Source organism: Cyprinodon variegatus, unplaced genomic scaffold (assembly GCF_000732505.1).
Source record: "Cyprinodon variegatus isolate N-32 unplaced genomic scaffold, C_variegatus-1.0 Scaffold31, whole genome shotgun sequence".
Classification (NCBI taxonomy): Eukaryota; Metazoa; Chordata; class Actinopteri; order Cyprinodontiformes; family Cyprinodontidae; genus Cyprinodon; species Cyprinodon variegatus.
In genome coordinates, this window is record NW_015150484.1 from 772,520 (window position 1) to 796,504 (window position 23,985).

General features: G+C 39.7%; 1 protein-coding gene across 4 annotated transcripts in view; it reads left to right on the forward strand.

Annotated features, from left to right (window-relative positions):
• kdm3b (lysine (K)-specific demethylase 3B) overlaps window positions 1-23,471 on the forward strand; it is a 40,399-nt gene extending 16,928 nt beyond the window's left edge. The window contains exons 3-25 of one of the 4 annotated variants that reach the window (XM_015400824.1): window positions 1,384-1,497; window positions 1,668-1,773; window positions 6,023-6,147; window positions 6,713-6,772; window positions 7,433-8,128; window positions 9,760-10,936; window positions 11,024-11,240; window positions 11,326-11,540; window positions 11,645-11,797; window positions 11,888-11,995; window positions 13,637-13,764; window positions 13,869-14,160; window positions 14,249-14,502; window positions 14,594-14,866; window positions 14,958-15,129; window positions 15,248-15,338; window positions 16,829-16,959; window positions 17,064-17,183; window positions 17,559-17,582; window positions 21,803-21,942; window positions 22,066-22,242; window positions 22,334-22,468; window positions 22,553-23,471. In XM_015400824.1, the coding sequence (XP_015256310.1) occupies window positions 1,384-1,497; window positions 1,668-1,773; window positions 6,023-6,147; window positions 6,713-6,772; window positions 7,433-8,128; window positions 9,760-10,936; window positions 11,024-11,240; window positions 11,326-11,540; window positions 11,645-11,797; window positions 11,888-11,995; window positions 13,637-13,764; window positions 13,869-14,160; window positions 14,249-14,502; window positions 14,594-14,866; window positions 14,958-15,129; window positions 15,248-15,338; window positions 16,829-16,959; window positions 17,064-17,183; window positions 17,559-17,582; window positions 21,803-21,942; window positions 22,066-22,242; window positions 22,334-22,468; window positions 22,553-22,633 (4,989 nt within the window). In that variant the 3' untranslated portion in view covers window positions 22,634-23,471. Of the gene's footprint in view, window positions 1-1,383; window positions 1,498-1,667; window positions 1,774-6,022; window positions 6,148-6,712; window positions 6,773-7,432; window positions 8,129-9,759; window positions 10,937-11,023; window positions 11,241-11,325; window positions 11,541-11,644; window positions 11,798-11,887; window positions 11,996-13,636; window positions 13,765-13,865; window positions 14,161-14,248; window positions 14,503-14,593; window positions 14,867-14,957; window positions 15,130-15,247; window positions 15,339-16,828; window positions 16,960-17,063; window positions 17,184-17,558; window positions 17,583-21,802; window positions 21,943-22,065; window positions 22,243-22,333; window positions 22,469-22,552 lie in introns of all 4 variants that reach the window. The other 3 variants (XM_015400816.1, XM_015400839.1, XM_015400831.1) reach the window with 3 other exon arrangements.
• The last annotated feature ends 514 nt before the right edge of the window (window positions 23,472-23,985 follow it).

Below are 23,985 nucleotides of genomic sequence, written 5' to 3' on the forward strand. Positions count from 1 at the left end.
GTTACATATTAACAGCGATGGTGAGGGGTGGAAAAAAATCATCTCCTCAATGAGGTGGTCTCAAAAGTCGCAGTTACAACACACATAGGGCGCACCGCACCATAGGGCGCACCGCACATTTTGAGGGAAAAAAAAGACGTTTAAGTGCGCCTTATAGTCGTGAAAATACGGTATATATAACTTGTATGTGATCTCCTGTGTGAACTGCATTCATACAACTTAAGTGTCCCAGACGCGCAGTAAAGGATGCATTGACATCACAATCATGCTTGCTCCGTGTTTACAGAAGTAAACATAGATTGTAGTGCTGGAGCGCATCTTGCAACCTCAGCCAGTGCAACACAACACAATCTTTTCAAGAGTGTAGAAGAAAAAAAAAGACTGCTCTCCGCATTATCATCCACCATGGTTGTTGCTTTTCTTTCCGCTTCTGCGTGGCAAGATGCAGAATAATAACCTTTGTTGAGTATTCATGGCATTCAGGTTGGGTGAATGCGACCTGGCCATTTAGAGATGGGCTGTATTTGAAAAGATCAGTAGTAGCCCAAGACCCACCTATCCTAGAAGCACAATATTAGCTATGACCCCAATCAGTCATGTTTTGTTTTATATAAGAAACACTTATTAATCATCATTTGGAAGGTCAGAAAATGGTGATTATTTAGGTTTGAGAAAGCTGTGCTCAAAGCTTAAACAAAGCTTTTATTTGAACTAAATCTTAAAATCTAAATAAGCGTCTGATGATTACAGGGGAGCAAAACCTTTAGAGGATAAATTAAGGTGAAAACAAAGCAGTAACGTGGCTTTAACAAGAATATTATATTAAGAAGGGAATTAAAGATGAATAGGCTTTGTATTTAACCCTGTTCCAGTCATTTAATAATTGAACTTTATTGATCTCATATTGGAGAAATTTACCTCTGCATTTAACCCATCCCCCTGGGGAGCAGTGGGTTGCCATCGTGTGGCACCAGGGGAGCAGTGTGGGGTCGGGGGTCTTGTGCAAGACCCAGAGTGGCAGTCTGTAGGAGTGGGGCTCGAACTAAGAACCAAGTCGCCACTCTGCTCAACGGCACTTTGTTTTGTTTTTATTTACCACAGGAACCAGATCACTGTTTTCAAATAGCGGCGGATCTGTGACTGACATGTCTCTAATAGAGACCAAAAAGCTTAATCAGATTATTATCAGATAATCAATATGATTTTCTTCCAAATCAGCACAAATTAATTCATTTTCATTTTATTCCTCTTGACTTAGAATATTTCTAATAAGTGACATGAAATGCAATTAAACCATATTTTAAATGTGCTTTCTATTGACCATATTCTGTTTGGTGTTCTGGTTCTGTTCGAAGATTTTGAAATGCTTCTTCTCTTGTGCAGGCTTTCCGCTCACTGGTGGACAGAGTGGGTTTAGGATCGCTGGTTCCTGTGGAGTACTTTGGAACAAAGAATTCAGAGTTTTTCCCAGATGATAAAGGTTTCAAAAGGTTTGAGGTGGGTATTAATTTTAGGATTAATTCTATTGCTGTCTTGAATTAACATGTTGAAATGATGGATGGATTAATGTTATTTTTCTGATATGTGTCGTTAACAAAGTTGGGACTTTCTGATCCCATCTGTGGTTAGGTTTTATTGAAGTATTTTTAAACTGTCTTTTTATGCAGATTGATAAAGATATGAGACACCCTCTGTTGTTGGAGCAGCCCTCGTTGCTGTCAGCCATCTCCAGCTGGCACACAGACTTCAAACTGCAGGAGATCTTCAGAAAGGGTAGGACTCAAACTCAGATCTGAAGTGGACTCTGAGTTGCTCTGTCTGAGGTTTTCACTGAGGCGGGCACTCATAAAAATGATTTATGATCCAGTAGCACTATGTTCAGAAGGAATGGGAATCATTCAGCAGTCTCAAGTAGTTAGACGTCATCTGTCATTTTTTCACAGGTTTTAATTTAATCCTCGTCTGTAGATCTTTGAAAAAATATGCATAAAGAAAGAAGAAAAGCATTAATCATTATTATTTCATCTGCTCAACGTTTTTATAGGTATATTATGTTAGTATAACTGTTGTAAAAGTGTGTCATCAGGTTCTGCTTAAAAAAAAAAAAGAAAGTGTTTGGTGTAGGAAAAGATTTGAAATTGGTGTACTTTTAAAACCTGTAAAAGAAGCATGTCTGGAGTCACATGATCGAGAGCCGAATGTTGCTACTGGAAAAATGGATGAACAAGGGAACAGGAGGTAGAAAAAGATCGTGGTGTGGCATTTATTTTTTTGTTATCCCGGAGCAAACATACTCATATCTGCTTTTAATTGCATTTCTTATTAAAGGAAATACAGAAATTACGAAATTAGTTTATTGTTTTGTATATAAGCAAAATATCAGTTATTGTTTGGGACACATTTGTATTGTAAACATAACAGCAGTAACTGACATTTTGACCTGTAGGTCTTAGCAGCACAAATTCTCTGAGTGCTGGGAATATTTTTCACAGCCAAGAAAGCCTTTCTTAAAGTAGGACATGATAACGATACTCAGATTTCTGTTTCAAACTGTTTTTATAACATTCTGGACTTCAGTGTCTAACCCAAGGACCTAGTTAGGTTTTCTTATATGCCTGGTTCATGAATTATTAAACGCCATGGTGCTTTGGTAACCTGTGATCTAGCAGGTCTTTTTAAAGGGCTGGTACTACTCCCCGCAGCAGTGTATCGCAGTGAGCTTGTTGCAAATATTTTTAATTTATGCTCAATATTGAGGCGTGGTCTGCACTATGCTATTCCACGCTACAACACAAGAGGGAAAATCAGGAACTAGCTGTGGGTCTAGATACGGCCGAGGCGGGGTGGAAGTGGTGGCAGGTTTGTGAGACAACAGAGGGACATGAGGGAGAAAAAGAGCAGAGATCCAGGTGGAAAAAGGGTCCCAGCGTTCTCGCGCACCTCCCTCTTCTAGCTGGTCCAACTTCCTGAGTCGTTATCCACAATGGCGGTCATACAAACAAAACAAGCATTTGCGTTCACTGCGACACACGCAGATGACCTAGTTTCTAAGTATAAACCAGCCTTATCCCTTTAAACCTTTAACCCATTCTTTAAATTACTTTCTCCAATTTAAATAAATGTATCTTTGCAACCTTGCAACAAGATCTATTTGATTCAAATATACTAATATTTAAGGTTCTCCATTAACGATAAGGTCTGTGTTACTAAATGAAGATGGCACAGCCAAATCTCAACCCTCGCCATTCAGCTTCAGCAATTCTCGGAAATGATGCTTTGGATCCCATTACTCTTTTTCAAACTTTAGTACAATAGGTTGACATATTTCTAAAGTAAAGCTAAATAATATTATAGCTGTGTTTTTTACAAAAAGTTGAGCGAAGACTAACAAAGTGGCCATTTCACACAGTTTGTACCACCATCTCTATTTTTTCATGTGGAGAAATAAATGTTTTATTTTTAGATCACTAATAATAATGAGTAGAGTTAAATCCAAAAGTTTTGGGCATTTCTTTGAAAATTCAACCACAGACCTACCTAAACCCACATAGGTATGTAGTTAGACAGGGCCAATTATTTGATTTTGACCAATCATGCGTCAATCAAGTTGTTAGAGTCGGTGGAATGTAGCTGGGAAGGAATGACCGTAGTTTCAGCCAATAGCAGTCTGTTAGCTTGGTCAGGCACCTGGATTGGTGGCTTGTAAAGGCTATTTCTGGATGCTAAAGACCTGCAGAAATGTCCAAAGTGTTTTTTTTTTTTTTCTTTTGCGGTAGAGATTGTTTTTAACCAAGCAGTGTGGATTTACCGGTAAAACATAGTTTTCATGGAGAAACAGCAAAAGTAAGAATGTTTTAAAAACTATTTCCTGGCTGAGCGGTTTCATCTCTTGTTGTTTATTGGCCTGTATCTCTGCATTGCTTTGGTTTAGAGGAAAGTGAAGCACATGACTTGATTCTACTGAGTTTCTGCTTTTCATTTGATGTGTGCGTTGTGCTGGTTTGATGTAGGGTTGTGGGTGTTTATATTTTACCTTTTTTTTTTTTCTTTGGTTTTAACTTTAGTTGTTTTGCACATTTTAAAAAGGTTTGTTCTGGCTTGTAGCCTAGATTCTATAGTTTAATTTGATATGATGCATTGCTATAGTCTTCATTAATGTGTTGTTTATCACTGTTAAGTAACTATGAAAAGGTACCTGCAAAGGTACCCCTCAGGTTCAAAAGGTTAAAGGTCATTTCACAACTTCTGTGACATAATTTTACCCTACAAAGAAGACATATTCTTAACTGCACAGTTGTTCATCTCTAGCCAGAGTTTATCTGTAACAATTCTTTGAGATTGAAAAGCAACCTAGTCTTTAAGAAAAAAAATTGAAACTTTGATCTCTGTGTATCTTTAAGACTTGAAAGGGAAAAGACTCTTTTTAGGCATCTTTATTTATATTTTATGTGATTCTTTCACCTTTAAACCAAAACCAATTTGTGGCAGCGCTACAAATTCATTTCTGAGGTGTGAGATTGGCAATAAAGGCTGTGCTTTACATATCAGTCTAAAAAGCATTTTTTATTTATATATTTTTGGCTGTATTATTTAAGAATAAAGTCTAGAAACAGTTTTCCATACACATAATTCCCTATATTTATCTAAATGAGAAAAATATCATCAAAACAAATTCTGTACTTTCTAGAGCTCCACTAAGAACTCAACATAAAAAGAAACGTATACAGGTTTTCCGCGGGTCATTAAAAATCATTAAGTTACTTGTTTTTTTTTTTTTATTCATTAAATGTGATTATTGTGTGATTTAACATGCTTTATTTAAAAAAAAAACATTTATAAAACAATTTCATCAGATTTAACTGGTTCTGCATGTTTGCACGGAACTGCTTCTGGTTGATCGTAAAGCTGGATGTTTGGAATAGAAGCTTGAGGCGGAGAAAAAGCTAGAGAATGGGGGGAAAATGCAAATTTCCACAAAAGTGGCTGGAAAACGAGAAATTAATCATTTATTTTTATTTATATATATATATATATATATAGATGGATGGATGGATGGATGGATGGATGGATGGATGGATGGATGGATCCGGACAGGTTTGTCCTGAGTATACGACACCAGATCTCAGACTTGGCGCCAAACGTAAATATAAAAGGTTTAAAATTTTAACAAGCTCTCATGCTGAATAAAACCTGTCTGGGGGGAAAAAGGAAAATAAAACCGAGTACTCAAATTTATTTTCTTTTTCCCCCCAGAGGAAGGTAGAGGGAGGTGTAGATAGACAGTTACCTTTAGAGTGTAGTGGTATTTATTTCAACTACTCTCTGTGCTGCCCTGGATCACTCCTGCCTTTGTTTATCTTTGTTTTCTTAATGCAAATCAGCATATTCACAACATGCTGACTGGTGAGTAAATTAGATCCCCTTGGTTTGGAAAAAGCCAATGATTAACTCCTTCCAACATTAAACTCAGTTTGTCTGGTGAGTTATTGCAAAGAAAGAAAGGCGGCCCATTGTGTGTTGGTGGGTGCGCAGGCTCACACATCCAATTAAAACACTCCTGAAGCTCGTAAACCAAAACGATTTCTGCAGTTTAATTAGCAGGACCATATCCTAGGTAGGGGTAATTATTGCTAAGGGTTAATTTTGTCATCCCTATAAAAAAAATAAAAAGCACAGCAATAATCTGTATAATCTGTAGGTATTGAGTATAAAACTTTGGGATTTTCCAGGAATTAATTGAGCACATTACTGATTTTATCATTAGATTGTAGATAAAAACTTGTTTAATCTTCTGAATATTTTGTCTGCTTTTTCTTTGTTTATTTCCCTATTTTTTTTTGTTTGTTTAGTTATATTAGTGGTAGTTAATATAATGAATGTATTCAGTGTTTATCAACGGGTAAAGAAATGACAGCTGACAGACTTTTATAAAACTTAAAAAGTGAACCATCTGTTGGCCTCAGTTTTGTATAAGGTAAAAAAGTCAAATTAGTTGAATTATTTTCTCATCTTTTTCTATCAGGTTCATTTTCCATTCAAGGGCGCAGGGTCCGTGTGTACCAGCCTGAGATGGAAGAGTGCTGGACATTTGGAGTAGTCTCCCAGCACGACTCCATCTCACATGTTATGGAGATTACGTTGGATAAGGTAACACATTTTATCCCAATCCTTTACAAAAATGTTCCGTTTTACTTTTCAGCTCTTTTTCCACAATAGGTGGATTAAAAATGTCAAAACTGATGCAGTGTGTTAGGTAAGCACTGGCTTTAAAAAAAACAAATGCTCATTGCTGCAAAATAAATATTTTCTGTTAGCTGTATTCCCACAGATAGGTCTATTGTTTCTAAACTAAACCTAAATGTTGCTCACCAGGGTTCCTCTCCAGCCCACTTCCGTGAAACTGGCCATGTTAAAAATGGTCAAAACTACACTGAAATAAGGCCATTGCCTCTAATTTTAATGGATGTAACTGGTGTGGATATGGTTGTTTTAAGCTTCTGCTAATTTATTTAAACCTGTGTGATATGAATAGCCTTTCCTAATGTGAAAAAAGAGAAAACAGAAGAATTCAGAGTGGGCTAAGGTAGAAAAGATGCTAAAAACATAGGTGGGGAAGAGAAGAAGGGGACGGGAAGATTTTAAATTTCTCTTTCTGACTCCACCCACACTAATGATGGTAGTTCATTGGTAAAAAGTTTCTTTTTGCCTGCAGGGAAAAGACAAGCAGATGGTGGATCCTCGTGTGATACATGTGATGCTAGCAGAGGAGGAGGTAAGTTTCTCATTAAATGTTAGTGTCAAGTCAGCTCTGCTTCTTCTTGTTCAACTGCTGCCTCCTCCACACTTATTCTTAACACAAACAAACCTTGCTCTTTTCTTTAGCCTTTTACCATTAAGCTATTATAAAGGTGAAATAAAGCAGAGGAAATGTTCCCCATTGTATGTATAGAACTTCAAAATGCTAGACAATCATCCCCACTGTTAAATGAACACAGAAATAAGTCAACCATGGCCAGGAAATGAACTACGTGTGTTTTAACATGGTGGACTGGTGCCTTTGTACTGTACTCTCCTATTGCCTGGTCCTTGCAGGAAGACAAAACACAGTGAGACACAGTTATCAGTTGTGTATGAGCTTGTTCTTTTTAGCTCTGTGTCTTTGATACAGTGTCTGAGTGTTATATGAGCTAAGTTTGTTTTGTTTTTATGGGTAGAAGTCTTCATACAGCCTTTAGAAGAGGAATTTTCATTTGTTTGTTAGTCAACAAGGATTTGTAGTAAAAAAAAAATATTTATGCATGTTTTCCACTATGCTCGGTTTGCTGCTTCGGGTATATTTTCCACAAAAAAAAACAATCTTGTGATTGTGCTGCAGGATTAGAAAGTATTTTCGGCTTTGGAACTAAATTCCCCTTCTCTTTCCCTCTCTTAGCCTGGAAACAATGGACAGCGAAGGAAGGACAGCGACGCATTGAAGGGAGACGGGCGCAGACGTAGGACCGCCTCAGAGGATGGTGATGATTTGAACTTGAAACGGTTTAAAGGAGCAGGAAATTCAGAAGCAGGTACCCAAAACTGTGGCAATTCCAACAAAGCTCCAGAGGAAGGCGCAGGAATCTGGGCTGGAGATTCTGAGAGGGTCAGCAGCTCCACTAAAAACGGAACCCCCTCCGAGGGGACCTCTCCTCCAGGAAGCATTTCTTCTCCCAACACCAATTCCTCGGCCAACTTGGACCACTCCAGTGTTTCTTCACCTCTTTATCCTGCCATTATCAAAGAAAATGGTCGCCTGTTCCCTCCCCAAGGAGCAGCAGACTCAACCAGCAACATTTCTCACCCGCCGAACCCTCCCCCTCTCAAACCGGCTCCTTCCCCTTTCTCTACCACATCTTTTCCCTCACTAGGGCAGATGCCGGTCCTGGTCCCTGGTGCTCCGGCCCCAATGACCTCTCCATCCCCCCAGCCGGACCGCGAGGAGGCCTGTCAGTCGGCTTATTCTAAAACAGCCGCTCTTGTTTCCCCGGGTCCGGTCACTATCTCTTGGTCCCAGGATAGCAGACCCAGTGTAACACTGTCACCATCGGTGGGATTCAACTCTAAACCTCCGACCTGGGGAGGCCAGACAGAGGTAAGCCTGTCATGAGCTTATTTATTATTTATACCCTTACACTGTAACATTTGGTCACATTATAGCCATGGACCTTTACAACATAGCTGGTACATCTGAAGTGACAGAAACTGTGAATTCATAGATAACTGTATTCCTGTATTCCTTTATTTTAGCCTTAATAGTTGGCTGCAAGTTTTAAACTTCCAAAGAATAAAATTTGGGTCCATTCTTCTCTGTAAATGAATACTAATTGATAATAATTGAACTTTATTAATCTCACATTGGAGAAATCAATCTCTCCATTTAACCCATACCCTTGGGAAGCAGTGGGCTGCCATTGTGTGGTGCCCGGGGAGCAGTGTGGGGTTAAGGGTCTTGTTCAGAGACCCAGAGCGCAGGCTGTGGTGATCATACCGGTTACTTCCAACCTTCTTAGAGCACTGCTATAACCACTAGGCCAACACTTCCTTTCTTAGGGGGAGTCAGTTAAAGTTAGTCAGATTAGATGCATGAGATAATGGACACTAGTCCTTTTTTTTTTTTAATAGTAGCTGTGTGATGAAGCAGGGGTGTAACAATAAATCCATCCATATCAATTAAATGAGTAATGATTTAATGGCATTGATATCAAATGAAAACATTGATCCACTTTGTTGTCCTTGGGATAAACTAACTCAATGAGAAGATTCCTTTTTTGTTTAAATGCTTGAGTTTTGATAAAGACGCAATAATTCTTAATTTAGGTTATATCACACCTATCGCAGACTTGTAAAGTGAATTAATTAAAAGTGTTATCATTACGAAGTTAATGAGAATGTTTCATCATCCAAACAAAACACTATAATTCTGTATCTGCTTATTTACATCCCTATGTTTAAGCCTTCATTATCTTTTCTTCTATTAGCCAGCTCTATCTAGCTTCATCTCTTTGCTAAAATGAATCCCCACAGTAGCATGTTGCCTTCACCATGCATTGCTGTGGGAATGTTTTTTTTTTCCTACTCCTATTCTAGACGTCTCCTTAATTCTCTACATGATCCATCTGTTTATCAAGCAAAAGACCTTGTAAAGCAGTTGGTTGCGCTGGTTTTGATGTAGTGGTCTTGGAGTTGAGCGTGCTCATTGATTGCATGCTATTCTTTTTCAGACTGATCTTTATTAAAAAACAAAACATATATACATAATGTTACAACTTACTCATCATTTTGTTACCAGAAGTCCAAAGAAAATGTACAGAACTTTAGTTTTATTGTAGTGCTTCATGGTACATGATGTTAGTCATTTTTACAAATCACTTTGTGATATAGTGTTTGCGAAAAATGGTAAACTCAGTATTTGTTAGTATTTTTAAATTTCAGGTTTTGATCTATTCATGGTTTGCATCTGCTCCAGCAGATGTCTAACTCTAATGCCTAATATGCTCAAGCTTTGGCCACTAAAATGATGAAAATCAGAACAATATGGGTTACTTGTCGTAATCTGTGTTGCAGTCTACAGGAACAGTATAACAGTTTGTTGTCCTGATATATCTTTACGTTTCACACGGGTAATAGTTTAGGGCTATGGTTGGTTTTCCAAGGCAATCTATAAGGTGTTATTTACGGGCCATAAGGTCGGATAGTTTTATCTTTCCATCTTTCTTTCTTCAGGGTTCTAAAACGACACCCAACTTCTGTTTGTCCCAGGCTACCCCCACAGCTCCTGTGTTTGGAGATGCTTTATCCCAGTCCAACGGAGCTCCCAGCACTACCACAGCTTCCCATGACACCACCAGGACTTTTGGCTTCGGCTTCGGTGGAGCAAAGAATGATAGCCGGCCTCTGCAGGACCAGAACCTCTTTTTTCAGTGCATGACCCAGGGTTCTGGAACCAGCCCTGTTCTGACTGGTCAGACTCAAACCAAGGACACTAATTACTTCATTGCTGTGTCTGAGAGTCTGAGTAAAGAGTCAGCGACCCTTTTCAGGCCTGCAGCCTCTACTGAAGCACTGAAAAAACCTGAGCTGCCCAAAGTGCCTGAGGCCCATCCTCTGGGAAATGGTGCTTTCAACAAACCATCAGCCTTCCAGGGCGCATCTGCAGGTGGACGGGGTCCCAGCCTGCCTCTTGGTCTGGGGATGGCCTCTGGAGCCCAAAGTGCTATTAAGAACAACAATAACAATGGAACTCCTGAAGGGGGTTCAGTGCTACAGTCCAGTTTTAATTCCTCAGATGTCCACCAGAACCTTTTTCTGCAGGCCTCGAAAGAGTCTGCTAATCCTTTTTTGTCTTATGGAGATAAAAACTCCCTAACACCTTTTGTAGGCCTCTCCGGGACTGAGCCACAAACTCTGGGTGTCTCTTTGGATGCTAAGCCTAATCTGTTCACTATGCCAGAGCCACCTAAAGGTATTCTGTCATCCACCTTCCCAGCACACTCACCTTCAGCTATAGTCAGCTCCTCTACCACTCCATCACCAGCTCAAACTTTGCAGAGTGAGATAGCTGTGACAAAGAAGGAGCAAGAAGTCGTAGAGATGCCAACTTCGACATCAGGCTGTCCGATGCTCGGAAGCAGTACCTCTGGAGAGGTGAAGGAAACTGCTCTGTCCTTCGACCAGAATCAGCAGCAGAAATTTAGTCTTGAAGATAGAAGTCAGTCGTCTAAACGTGACTCCGACTCCAGCACCAACAGTGACTTATCGGACCTTAGCGAGAACGAGGACGGCCTGGAGAAAGACCAGATCCCTGCAGGACTTCCCTTGCCTAACAAGGATGGATCTATCCTTCCGAAATCTAAGGTCCAGGTGGCTCCAAAGAGCCGTCCACGTAACAAATCTTTTAAAGGTGCATCATCTTTATTTTTGCAAACCTCAATTTCTCAACCTCTCAAGCTTTATTGCAGATGGAATTAAAGCTCTGTGTGTCTTCCAGTGGGCCAGTCTGTGCTGAAAGATCAGAGCAAGGTGCGCCGTCTGAAGCAGTCCGGTGAGTCCTTCCTCCAGGATGGATCGTGTATCAGTGTGGCTCCTCACTTGCACAAGTGCCGCGAGTGTCGCCTTGAGCGTTACCGCAAATACCGAAGCACAGAGGACGACAGTGAGGACGAAGATGACCCAAATGTGGCCTGTCGCTTCTTCCACTTCAGAAGGTACGACTGACGTGGTTTGTTGGCACATCGGTCCCTTAGTGTCTTGGAATAAAACATTGATCAAGTTTTTCTTGCCTTCCACCAGGTTGGCTTTCACACGGAAAGGTATACTGCGTGTGGAAGGCTTCCTCAGTCCTCAGCAGAGTGACGCCATGGCGATGGGTCTCTGGCTACCTGCACCAGCGATCCAAGAGGGCCTTGACCTCGATACATCCAAGTACATCCTGGCCAACGTTGGAGACCAGTTTTGTCAGCTAGTGATGTCTGAGAAGGAGGCCATGATGATGGTGGAGCCCCACCGTGAGTAGAAAAGTCTTCTCATATACTCCAACCAAAACCTCTTGTTCTACCGTCTCTGGTTTCACTTAACTGAAATTATTTAAAATCCCTCTATGGTGCTTCAGAGAAAGTGGCGTGGAAACGAGCAGTGCGAGGTGTTCGGGAAATGTGTGACGTATGCGAGACGACTCTGTTCAACATCCACTGGGTGTGCCGTAAGTGTGGCTTCGGAGTGTGTCTGGACTGCTATCGGCTCCGCAGGAACAGACAAAGAGAAGGTAGCTTACATCGGCTAAGAGTTTGGAGAGAAAAAACTGTTGACTTTCTGTTATTCTGATTTTGCTTGCCTCTCTGTATATTCTCCTTAGATGTTGACGAAATTCCAGAAGACGAGGTTTTCTCTTGGTTAAAGTGCGCCAAAGGCCAGCCTCATGAGCCTCAGAACCTCATGCCCACACAAATTATCCCAGGAACAGGTAAAGAAATGATCTAAAATGAGCTTTTAGATCAGAATACAAAGCTCTCCTTTGTACTCTCTAATGCCTGGTTCATAATGTAAAAATAATTATGCCGATATGGCCCTTCTGAGTAAGTAAATCTGATGAGATGATTCTGCTGTGTGTGATGTGTTCATGGTAATCTGGTGTCATTAGGATGTTGATTGGATTATCTTGGCCAGATATCCTTGCATAGATGGTATTCCCCAAGCACAGATGAGGATAAAAGCCTGTGTAATATGACAGAATTTCTTCACTCAAGGCCTTTACTTTAATTTTTCTCTGTTAATATTAGTGCACAAAGTAGCGCCATTTGCCTCTTCCTCCTATTAGTGTTAGTTTACCCTAAATTAAAATTTTATTTCAAGACGTTTTCTGAAATTTCTTGTTCTACATCTTTGATTTCTTGATTAAATTCTGCTTCTGTGTGTTGTGTTGCATCATGCCACACAATGTAGGACTAAACCTGTTATCTACAGATTTGTATCTTCGTGTGTGGTCTTTTTAAGTTTAAAAAAAAAAAAACAACAATTTTAAAATATTGCAGTTTCAACCATGCATTACCTTCAAATTAAATCCATTGCTAACCATTTGCTTCTAGTGAAGAGCATTTAGAAAACAGGGTCTAATAGTGTATAATTTAATCTCAGTAAATACTTGCTCTAAGTAAGCCTCATATTATGAAGAAAACAGGAAGGTCTCTAATAAGGCTGTTAAAAAGCTTAAAGCAAGGTTGGGTAATAAAACAATATTTCAAACTTTGAATACATCTATTTAAGATTTCTCAACCCATCATCCATAGATCAAGGCTTTACAGGCTCCTCATTAATAAGGGAAACAGCCAGAAGCTCCTCAGAAGGGATGATAGAGATGGTGCATTAAAAAGATCTGGTGCTTATGGCGGAGTGGCAGAGAGCAATTGGTTTTAAAGCCCCTGAGTAAATAATTGACAGTTGAGACCAAAACTGACCCTTTTGGCCTACATGCAAAACTCTATGGTGTAAAATATTAACAGTAGATTACCCTGAACACACCTTGCCTACAGAGAAACATGGCGGCAGATACAATCGTTGGGAAGGCTTTTAGCAGGGACAGGGAAAGCACAGAGATTTGAACAAAATGAATCACATGGTTAAAAAAAAAAAGGTTGATAATGTTCTTCTAATAATAATAAAGGCACCATTAAAACAGCTCTAATATACGAGAGGAAAAAATGCTTTTTATATTTTTGCAAGACTGCATATTTAATGCCAATATATATTTACTAAAGGAATTTGGATCATTTTGTGCTTGTTTATTTTTAATTGTTAATAAATATTAATAAATTTAATTTTTTTTTTAATTTAAAGGAAATGCCCTATCTGAATTTATCTCAATTTGGACACGTGCATTTGTTATAAATTGTTTTCTAGAAAGGGTTTCAAGTATTTTACTGTACATCATCTGCCTTTTTAATGGCAAAGATCCCAAAGGTTTTTTTACAATGTGTAGAGGAAATTTTTAACAGAAGAAAAAACTACAAATATTTTCAAGTAAAGTTTGAAATGATAAATCGGAGTTCATACATTGGGATATAATGTAGGTTTAAAATAGATGCTAATGATCTGCTTTCTGCTTCAGCTCTTTATAATATAGGTGACATGGTGCATGCAGCAAGGGGCAAGTGGGGCATTAAAGCCAACTGTCCCTGTGCCAGTCGACACACAAAGTCACTAATGCGCCCCACCGCCCCTAATGGAATTTCACAGGTATTATGTTTGACCTTTCCTAAATTTTTTATTTTTTTTTGCTTTTCTGCATTTTCTGAAACATTTTGAGTTGCATTTTTTGGTTGTGGTGTTTATTCCAGCAGTCTACATCCAGCAGCGGAGGTGGCCTTGCAGTTTTACCTGGCGCTGCTACTATTCCAAAACCAGAGGCAGAAACGACAGTAATCAAAACAGAGACCATGCAAACAGCGACGCCTTCAGACAGTGGGGGCGGGGGGAGTGTGGGTAGTACCAGTAACTCCGTTAGTACATCCACTCCCTGCAATGCCGCACAGTCCTCTGCCAAGGACTCCCGTCCGCCAGGAGAGGGCAACAGTTCCGCTCTGCATTGGCTGGCAGACCTGGCCACACAGAAAGCTAAGGATGACACCAAGGGTATGTAAAAAATACAGAGTGAAGAGTATAGACTTTTTCTGTTTATTGAAAAAGGATCAGCTAGAGTAAATTTTTTTTGTTCTTCCAGAATCCGGCTCGCTTCGCGCCATGATGAGTAGAGAAAATCGGCCCCCCTTTGGGCTGGACTCACTCAGTGCCCTTTCAAAGCCGCCTCCTTCCAGTCCGAAGCTCTTCAACAGCTTGTTACTCGGACCCAGCATGACCCAGTCCAAACCGGAGGGGTCAAGTCTTCGGGATCTGCTCAACTCTGGACCAGGAAAACTGTCTCAGGGTCCTGGAGATAGCAGTGTACCTTTCCCCTCTGTTTTTACCTCATCAAGTGTACGTCAGGTTTTTCTTAAGCTTTCTTAAGCTATTACTGCCAGCTACATAATGATGAAGGGTTGTAACCTGTAATTATGTTATGATTCAGAGCGACAAGATGAAGAGCAGCCTACCGAACTTCCTTGACCACATCATCGCCTCTGTGGTGGAAACTAAGAAAGCGGAGGGCCGTCGATCCACGGCCTCCGAAGGGGGCGAGCTGGGAGTGCTGGGGGGTCGTAAAGATGGCGTAATGTGTCTTAGTGTATTGGAACCACATACCTCACACTCTTGGCTCTGTGATGGGCGACTTCTTTGCCTGCAAGACCCCAGCAACAGCAACAACTGGAAGATCTTTAGAGAGTGTTGGAAGCAGGGACAAGTAAGAGTCGGAAAGAATAAGTGAAAACTTCTAAATTAGAAGGGATTACAGGATGTTTGAGCTTAAAATGTTTGCTTTGGTTTGTTTTCAGCCTGTGCTGGTGTCAGGGATACATAAACGCCTAAAATCCGAACTGTGGCGGCCTGAGGCCTTCAGCGAGGAGTTTGGAAACCAGGACGTAGATCTGGTCAACTGTAGAAACTGTGCCATCATTTCTGACGTAAAGGTTCGAGACTTCTGGGATGGCTTTGAGACGATCTCCAGTGAGTAGAAAATGACTGGTTGTGTTCTCTTTAATCAGTTTGTAATTAGTTGTAGAAAAGCCACCCAAAATGCAAGTTTTCTCCCTTAAAAATGTCTCTGTGTTTTCTGTGAGCGCAGAACGACTGCAAGACAGTGACAGTAGACCCATGGTGTTAAAACTAAAGGACTGGCCTCCAGGTGAAGACTTTAGGGACATGATGCCCACAAGGTGAGGAAACCACACCTGAAATATCAACTCTTTAATGAATGCATTATTTTCAAATTGGAACTCTAACTAATTCTGATTTCTCTTTGATTATCATAATATATATATGTATATATTTTTTTTCCCATTTTTAGCCTTTCTGCCATGATTGGTCATTTAAATATTTAGATACAGAGCAGTTGGTATATAATGCTGGAGAAAAATGGATGGAAACCTATATCACCTATCTTTTTATTTCCAGTCTTTCATTAATGGGCAAAGTAATATATCCAGGTATGTCTGACCTGAGTAACCATGACAACATTGGCCAGACACACCTGGATTAATAAAGCCAGGCATACACTGTACGATTTTTTAGTCTTTGCACGCAGCTGCAGCTCACGCTGTATGACCAAACCGCAGGGTTTCGTCGTACAGTGCGAGTTTGCAGCTCATGATGCATGTGCGGCCCAACGCTCTGATCCGATCTACCTGCTAACACTGCAAACCAGTAGAAGAGGAATATTAAACTCACTAGAGTGAAACACTCGCTGCTTTGGTAATTTTGCTATTTTGTGCTGAAGCCCTAAAAGGAACAGGCGGCAATGTGTTTGGACAAAGACATGGCTGAGCAAACATGGCTCAGCCATGGCTAGTACGGTCCCGCCATGCTTCTGTGTTTTCATCTGAGAGGAAGAAGAGTCCTTGTTTGCACACTGAGCCATTTCCCCACGACAGTCGGCTGAAAATCAAACATTTTTGATTTTCTCCCGACCTCATGATTCCCGATTGTGAGGTGGTCGTGAGAGGCTGATCGCCCCTCGTTACCCCCTGTACACTACACAACGATCAGGCCAAAAGTTGGGCAGATCGAAAAAAAAGGGCAAAACATTGCAACGTGTAAGCCTGGCTTAAGTCTCTCCTGTAAAGATCGACAGGAACCAAATGAGCTGGCTGAAGTTCAGGAAGTCGTGGAGTTGGCACATAGCCTTTTGATTAGAGTTCCTTGGTCACCTGTCTTCATCACAGGTGTCACATTTTCAATGTCTTAGTGCTCTATGTTGCCATGAAAATCTGAGGAGGAATCCAAAATATACGATTTGCCATCAACTTAAAATACACAAAAGGCTGCCAGCATTTCCAAATCCTACATGTTCCATGAGTTCAGAAGCTCAAAATGCAACGTTGCTGTAAACTCTTGATTCTTCCTGTTATCTACTGAATGTCTTGCTCTCACTGCGCACCTTGAATGAGACAAACATTGATAGAGGTGGTAGAAATTGATTTTAAAATGTAGATAATAAATTATTAGCCTATTGCATTTGCTTCCCTGGGGCAGATAAGTTAGGCTTTTGTCAATGTTTTTTTTTTTTTTTGGAAAATAAACATGGTGGCCAATTTCTCTGTGCATTCCAATTAGACTAGACTTTTAGGATTTAAAAGTACAATTTAGAAAAAGAACCACAATGTTTCATTCAGTAAGATTTTATTTTAACCTCCCCGTTTCTTTTCAGGTTTGATGATTTGATGGACAATCTTCCTTTGCCCGAATACACAAAAAGAGATGGCCGTCTAAACCTCGCTTCACGGTTGCCCAACTTTTTTGTCCGTCCTGACCTTGGACCAAAGATGTACAACGCCTACGGTAAAAAAAAGATATTCTGGTTTAATTCTTACCTTGTGTTTGCGTGCAGTTCTCGTATCTTTTCACAGCCCTTCTCTCTCCAACTCTCCCCTTTTAATCTTCAGGCTTAATTTCGAGTGAGGACAGGAAGGTGGGAACCACCAACCTCCATCTGGATGTGTCTGACGCCGTCAATGTCATGGTGTACGTCGGAATTCCTCATGGAGAACAAAACCAGGAGAAAGGTCAGTAGATTTAGGAGTCCTTATTTCCTTTTTATCTAACATGCACTGTAAGTCATTTGATGTTTATTTAATTCTAGACAAATTAACAGCTTAGCTACTAACTATTAAAATTGTGTTCCTGGAAAGAAAAATGTTGCTAAACAGTAACAGTTTTATGAAGTATCTTCTTCCTCATTGAGAACAATAGTTTTTTTTTTATGTGCATTTTAAATACTTTTACTAAGATTGAAATAAAATCCAATGTTGAGGTTATTATATTATCATGAGATGTAATGGTTGTAGTTGCTCCAAGCTTGATGTGCTTGGAAAGGACAATGGAGGCACCCTCCAGGGGGTCTCGCGTATTTACATTGTGGCAAAATTTCTCCTTCACAGAGGCAGAGAACTCTGGATACAAAGGTCTGTAGACTTTCAGTTGTATCACTTGCGTAGCATGCCCTTCTTCTCAACTAACTCCCCCCTTTTCACACCTGCGCTCCATCCCTCTGTTATTATTGTGCAGTAGGGGCCAGAGCACCGGGACTCATCCCTCAGTTTGTGTTGATGCATGTCTGTAAATTTCTGTGTTTTGCAACGTTCATTCAACTAAATAACAGTTTCCAAATAACTATTGGAGATCTGTGTCGTTTTTTTTTTTTTTTTTAGTGTTTTTTGTTTTCAGGGTTGGGTTCCAACTTAGAATTTTTTTGGTTAGTGTGAATTTGATGAAGTAATCTGGGGTCATATGGATAGCTGCAGCACTGGGTCTTCTCCTCAGGTTGACTTACTTTGAGTGTACAGTGCTCTGGTCCTTAGACTGTGGGAGAGTAGTATGGATGAAGGGCATCTAGAGGTGGCGTTCCTGTTCCTTTTCAATTTTCTCTACACTAAGACACACTCGCACACATTTAGTTAGCGGAAATAAAACTTAAAAATTCTTAATTGGCCACTTTGAAGCTTCTTTTATGATGGTTAGTAGAGATGCACTAATAATTGGCTGGTAAGTATAATCATCTGTCTTAATTCATTAAGGCTGTAAAAGAGAGCAAGACTTTGAACAGATAATAGAAAGGCTGAACAGAGGAGAGCAAATGTGCTCTGTGTTCTCTTTTTACATTGTTTTCCCCTATGAATTATTAAAACCTTTAGGAAATCTAGAGTTAAAATGAATATTTAACCACAGTCCATTTGTCAAAAAAAAAGGACTCTGTCATGGATTTTCTCTTTGTTTAGGAAAATGACACTGAAGTCTGATTTTTAGGTACGTTGTCGATGCTCTCAATAGGAATTACTAATGACAGCAGGATATCATCAGATTAGGGCAAAACTGGTAAAAAAAAAAAAAAAAAAAAATTTAATAAATACAAATTTTCTTTTGAAAAGGTGTAAAATGGCATCAGAATTCTGATCTGTGCATCTTTAGGAATCATTCATTAGGGCTTCCTGTAAAGGAAGCAATACAATTTGTTCTAAAGTGTCCAAACTCAAGCTTTTCCGGCTTTTGTAGCAACTCTACTGCATTTTTAGAAATTATTTGCACTGAATTTTGTTTAGTTGCCAAAATAACTGTTATAAAATGAAAACTTTGCTGTATTTAAAATCCCACACATAACCGCTGTAGTTCTTTATGTTGGAGCTGTGAACACTTTCCTTCCTTAATGCATGTTTCAGGTTAAGAACATTAAGAGTAAGAACTAAGGGGTTGAAGAATAAAGTATGCACTGAAACAAAGATCTTAGTTTCAAATGAAATAATATCACTTCTTCTTCCCAGACATAACTGTGGTCATAGCTGCTTTATGAATCAAAAGCAGGCTGTGGATGTGAATGTTGTCAGTAATTGTGATTGTCTAGTCTGTAAACTGTGCTTTTTATTCGCCCCATGTTCTCAACTAGTCTGCCTGTAGGATAATTCACAAAAAAACTCAAAAATAAATCTGCTCATGGTGCATTCACACTGAACGTGTTTTGGGCGTCAAAAACGTGTAGATAGGACGCTGGATCAAATGCTGGTTAGGATCATTTGATGCTCTCGGATCTCTGTGCTCGGATTTTTATCTGCAGTGTTACAAGCTAGAGAGCAGCTTGGATCCATTTACTTTGACGAGTTTGGAAAAATACTTCAAAAACATTTTTAATTGAGAAAGTCTACCTCAAAACAACATCTGTACAAAAAGTTAATCAGGATTATGATCCTACTAAAATATGGAGTTCTTGTTCGGAGCGACAGATCACCGCATACCTGCACGGCGACAGCGCTGGGATACCACATGCAGTTCTCAGAAAGTGGCCAGGCTGTCGATGACTTCTGTTCTTTGTAAATAACAATCGCTTCTCCTGGCTTCTTCTTCTTCAGCGCTGCAGAAGTGATCACGGTTTGCATGTAGTGTCTGTCTGCCAAAAAACTGGATTAGCTTTTCTGATCCACATCAAACAACAAAAGTCATGATTTCTGAACTCCAGCGTCGATGTTCGGACGCCAGGATGTGGCGTTTCTGATGCTCAGATACGCTGCTGGATCTTTAGATTCTTTGTCCCCCATATAGACTTAACCTGTAAATCAGATGTTTTGACATGAAGAACGAGTTCAGTGTGAATGCAATTTTAAACTTTAGCACCATTAGATGCTTTAATGTTATTGAAATTTCCACTTGTTTGTTTTGGGTTTTTTTTATAAATAAAAAAAAATATATAAAAATGTATGTGGCCAAGCAGAAAATCTGAGCAGGCATCCATTGTATCCCTCCTTGCTCTTCCTCCCCATCTTCCTCCTCTTCATGCTTCTCTTGTGCTGCTTTTGGTGTCTAGCAGTTCTTAAAGATTATAGTTAAAATTACTAGAATTAGAGCTGCTGATTACTGGCAGTAAATCCCCCCCAAGACGCACATAACGCTTAACTTTAAAGGCATCTCTTTAAAATCTGAGCTCTTTGGCTGGATTTTAAAATAAAGCAGCATATAAATTTTTATTCAAAGCTGAATTATGGCACTATAGGACAGTTTTTGGTTGATTAGATTACAGAAACACATAAGGCCACAAGTATTTCCTAATTTTGCCTGAAGTAGCACATGTGATCCCTATTCTGAACCACAGAAGTTCTCCTGCCCCGCCCCCGAGCGTAAATAGATAATGAATTGAAATCCTAGCTTAGAAACGCCAACATGTGCCATTTCTTTTTTTTTACCATTTTAGCCAAACTGCCACTCTTTGAAAAAGATTGGATATTAAAGCCTTCTGAGCAGCTGTGTCTATTGAACCCCTCAGTTGCTTGTATGCAGTAATATGAATTACTTCAGTTATTTGTGGCTAAATGATAAACACAAAAAAACTGCTGTTGAAAATGGCCGCATCAGGCTAACAGTGCTTGAATAGGAATCAGTGCACATCACAAACTGAGAACACAAGCATATTTTTAATAGGAAAATGAACGTTACGTTTGTTTCAATTATTCATCTAAATGCTGGAAACTTGTCCAGATTTATTGACATGGAGATGTATAAAACTGAATTATTACAGTACTGTACTACTGTACATTATATGACCTCAGTACTTTGCTCAGATGCGATCAGCCTGTAGTTCTGCTGAGTTGTAGTGGAAGCCCAGGTTGTCTGGCAGAGAGCTTCAGCTCCTCTGCATGGATCCTCTGTAGGGATCAGGTCAGGCCGGTTTGCTCACCTATCAAGCATGGGGAATCTTAAGTCATTAAACCAGGTTCTGGTGCCTTTTGGCAATGGGGACAGTTAAATAAAATAGGTGTTTCCATAAAGCTTATGTGCAGATGGAAGCTTAAAGTTTGATGAAGCAGCCTGGATTCTCTACCTCTCTGCTCTTCCTTCAAAAAATTTGACCTTAATTTTTCTATTAAAATAAAAAAGGTATTTTGGTGGAAGATATTGGAGCCCAGAACCCAGCTAGGACTTATTTTATTTAAATCAACCCTACAAACTGATTTTTCTTTGTCGTTTCAAGTTTGTATTCGTCCCCTTTCTATTAATTTTTTTTCAAACTCAACATTGTTTTAAGATGCTTAGATACCAACCTCTAAACATGCAGCTCCTGTAACAGTGACCATCAGTCAAGATAGTATTCAACCACACGATTAGATGGGTTCTAACATGGTCAAAACCTTTTTTTTCTCAGAGAAATTTTATTTTTTACCTATATTTGATAAAACCAACTGTAATAAAAATCAAATGATCAAACAGAAATGTTTCTATAGAACTCTATGCATAATATAAATGCATTAAGTTCACTATTTGCATAAAATTAATAAAATAAATCTATCCTGTAATTTTAATTTTAGTTGAAAGCTATCTGCGAAACATTTAAACCCACTGAGAAGAAACACAATGAGTCAAAAGGAGCAAGTTAAGAACTTGGCCCATATTTTAAATTATGTAACAGGAAATATCAGTTTTTATTTTTTTATTTAATCGTGTCAAAGTCACAATAGTTCCTCCATAGAACAAGTGAAATAAGTGCCATAGCTTCAAAGAATCGGTAACAAGCATAGTTTTAAACCCTAATAATGAACAATAAGAAATAAAAAGCTTAGTTATGTTTATATATAGACCCTACTGACGAAGGTTTGGTGTTTTTGTATGTTTCTGTCTGTATCGTTTCCTCTCCTTGGGTCTTCAGAGGTCATGACAACCATCGAGGAGGGCGATGTGGATGAAATGACAAAGAGGAGGGTACATGAGGGGAAGGAGAAACCAGGAGCTCTGTGGCACATCTATGCAGCTAAGGATGCTGAGAAGATCCGTGAATTACTCCGCAAGGTCAGAGCCCCAGAGACTGGTGTTAAAATAGAAAATAAAGAGGATAATAAATCATTTATTAGCTGTAATGAACAAGATATTTTAATCTTCTGTTTTTTTTTTGTTTGTTTTTTTTTTAATCAGGTGGGAGAAGAGCAGGGTCAAGAGAACCCTCCGGATCACGACCCAATCCACGACCAGAGCTGGTACTTGGACCAGGGGCTCCGGCGCCGACTATACGAGGAGTACGGTGTCCAGGGCTGGGCCATTTTACAGTTCTTAGGCGATGCTGTGTTTATCCCCGCTGGAGCGCCACACCAGGTCAGACACATGGCGCCTCACAGCGAGTTTCATAGCTTCAAGGCTCAAGCTTGTTAACCAACCCAATCTTCTTCCTCTCCCTTCTTTTTAGGTGCACAATCTGTACAGCTGTATCAAGGTGGCGGAGGACTTTGTGTCTCCTGAACATGTGAGGCACTGTTTCAGACTGACGCAGGAGTTCAGACACCTTTCCACGACTCACACAAACCATGAAGACAAGCTACAGGTCTGTTTTATTCCTTCACACATCTGTCTTAACGAGACGTTGAGGTTTTGTTCTTACATGAGTTTTTCCTCTTGTTTTCTGCAGGTGAAGAACATCATCTATCATGCAGTGAAGGACGCGGTCGGGACACTGAAGGCCCACGAACCTAAACTAGCTCGCCCTTAGTCGCCCACTCCACTACCTACACACACACACACACACACACACACACACACACACACACAACATATCTACACGAGTACAAAGTACAGAGATTGTGTATGTTGTTGGGGGGGAAGTGAAGGTCTGTAATCTGGGGGGGAGGGATGAGACAGGGAGGGAATAAATCAGCGCTTGAATGAAGGAAGTCCTTCATCGCTGTTACACAGTACTCTCTAACTTGTCTAGTTGTTTTTCTTCCCCCCCTCCCTCCCCTTTTTTGATTAACGTTGTATTTAAGGTCGGTGTGTTCTCTTGGTTTTGTTGTAAATGTAAAACGTTTCAGTAAGGGAGGTAAAAAGCTGACGTGCCTTCAGAGCGGAGGTTCAGCTACCATATAAGCAAAATGACTAAATGTGAGTACTGGGCTAACATTCTTATTTTGATGACATGGTTCTGTTTTTCATTAGAAGCAAGGTTAACCTGATTTTGTTTTTTTTGTAGATTTTCTTTCTTTAAAAAAAAAAAAAAAATGATGATTTTTGCCGTCTGTTGCTTAAAGGATTTGCAAAGCAGCCAATCAAGGGAAGCTGACCAAAGTTTTGTATTTTTAGTTTTCTTATTTCTTTCATTTAGAGTAAGAAATCTTCCTTTTTTTATGCAACGAGTGGATTAGATGCTTCAGAGACGGCAATCTGTTTTTTTTCTTTTTTAACAACCAGGGGGTTTGAGGAATTAAGAGCTCCCAGTTATATTGTTCAACAATCCCAGTTGCAGCTGAACAGAACTACTGGCCATTAACATTGTATCAATATATATATTGATCTTAGCAGTTGGATTTCTTTTTCACAATAAAATTTACAAAAATAATGTTGTTTTATGCTTGTTTTGTATTAGATCTATAGGTCTATTCTAGTCTTCTGATGTGCCAAAACTGGAAAGAATACATTTTTAGCTGGTGTTCTATTTTTAAACTCCTCCACATTAACCAGTAAGAGAAACTGGCTCCAGATCAGGTTGAGTGAATGATTGACCTAATTCTTAGAAGAACCCAGGCTGAAAGTAGAGAGTAGTTTTTATATAATTTTTTTGACTTTATATTTAGTTTTTGAACAAGGGGAAACACAAACAAGTGACTAGAGCACACATACAATATATAGAGCAGTCGGTTTTACGCTGCATAACTAGTCTGAATCACAAGAATAAAAAATAGGGTCGTTTTTTTATTCAATTCTGGTTGTTTTAGATGTTCAGGTCTCAGGGGGGAGCAGGGGGGTTATGTTGCCATAACAGCCGCACACTAGGTGCCCCTCATACCCCCTTTCCCGTCCACCTATTGTCAAAAAAATGAGGCACTAGTGCCGTTAAAAAAAAAAAAA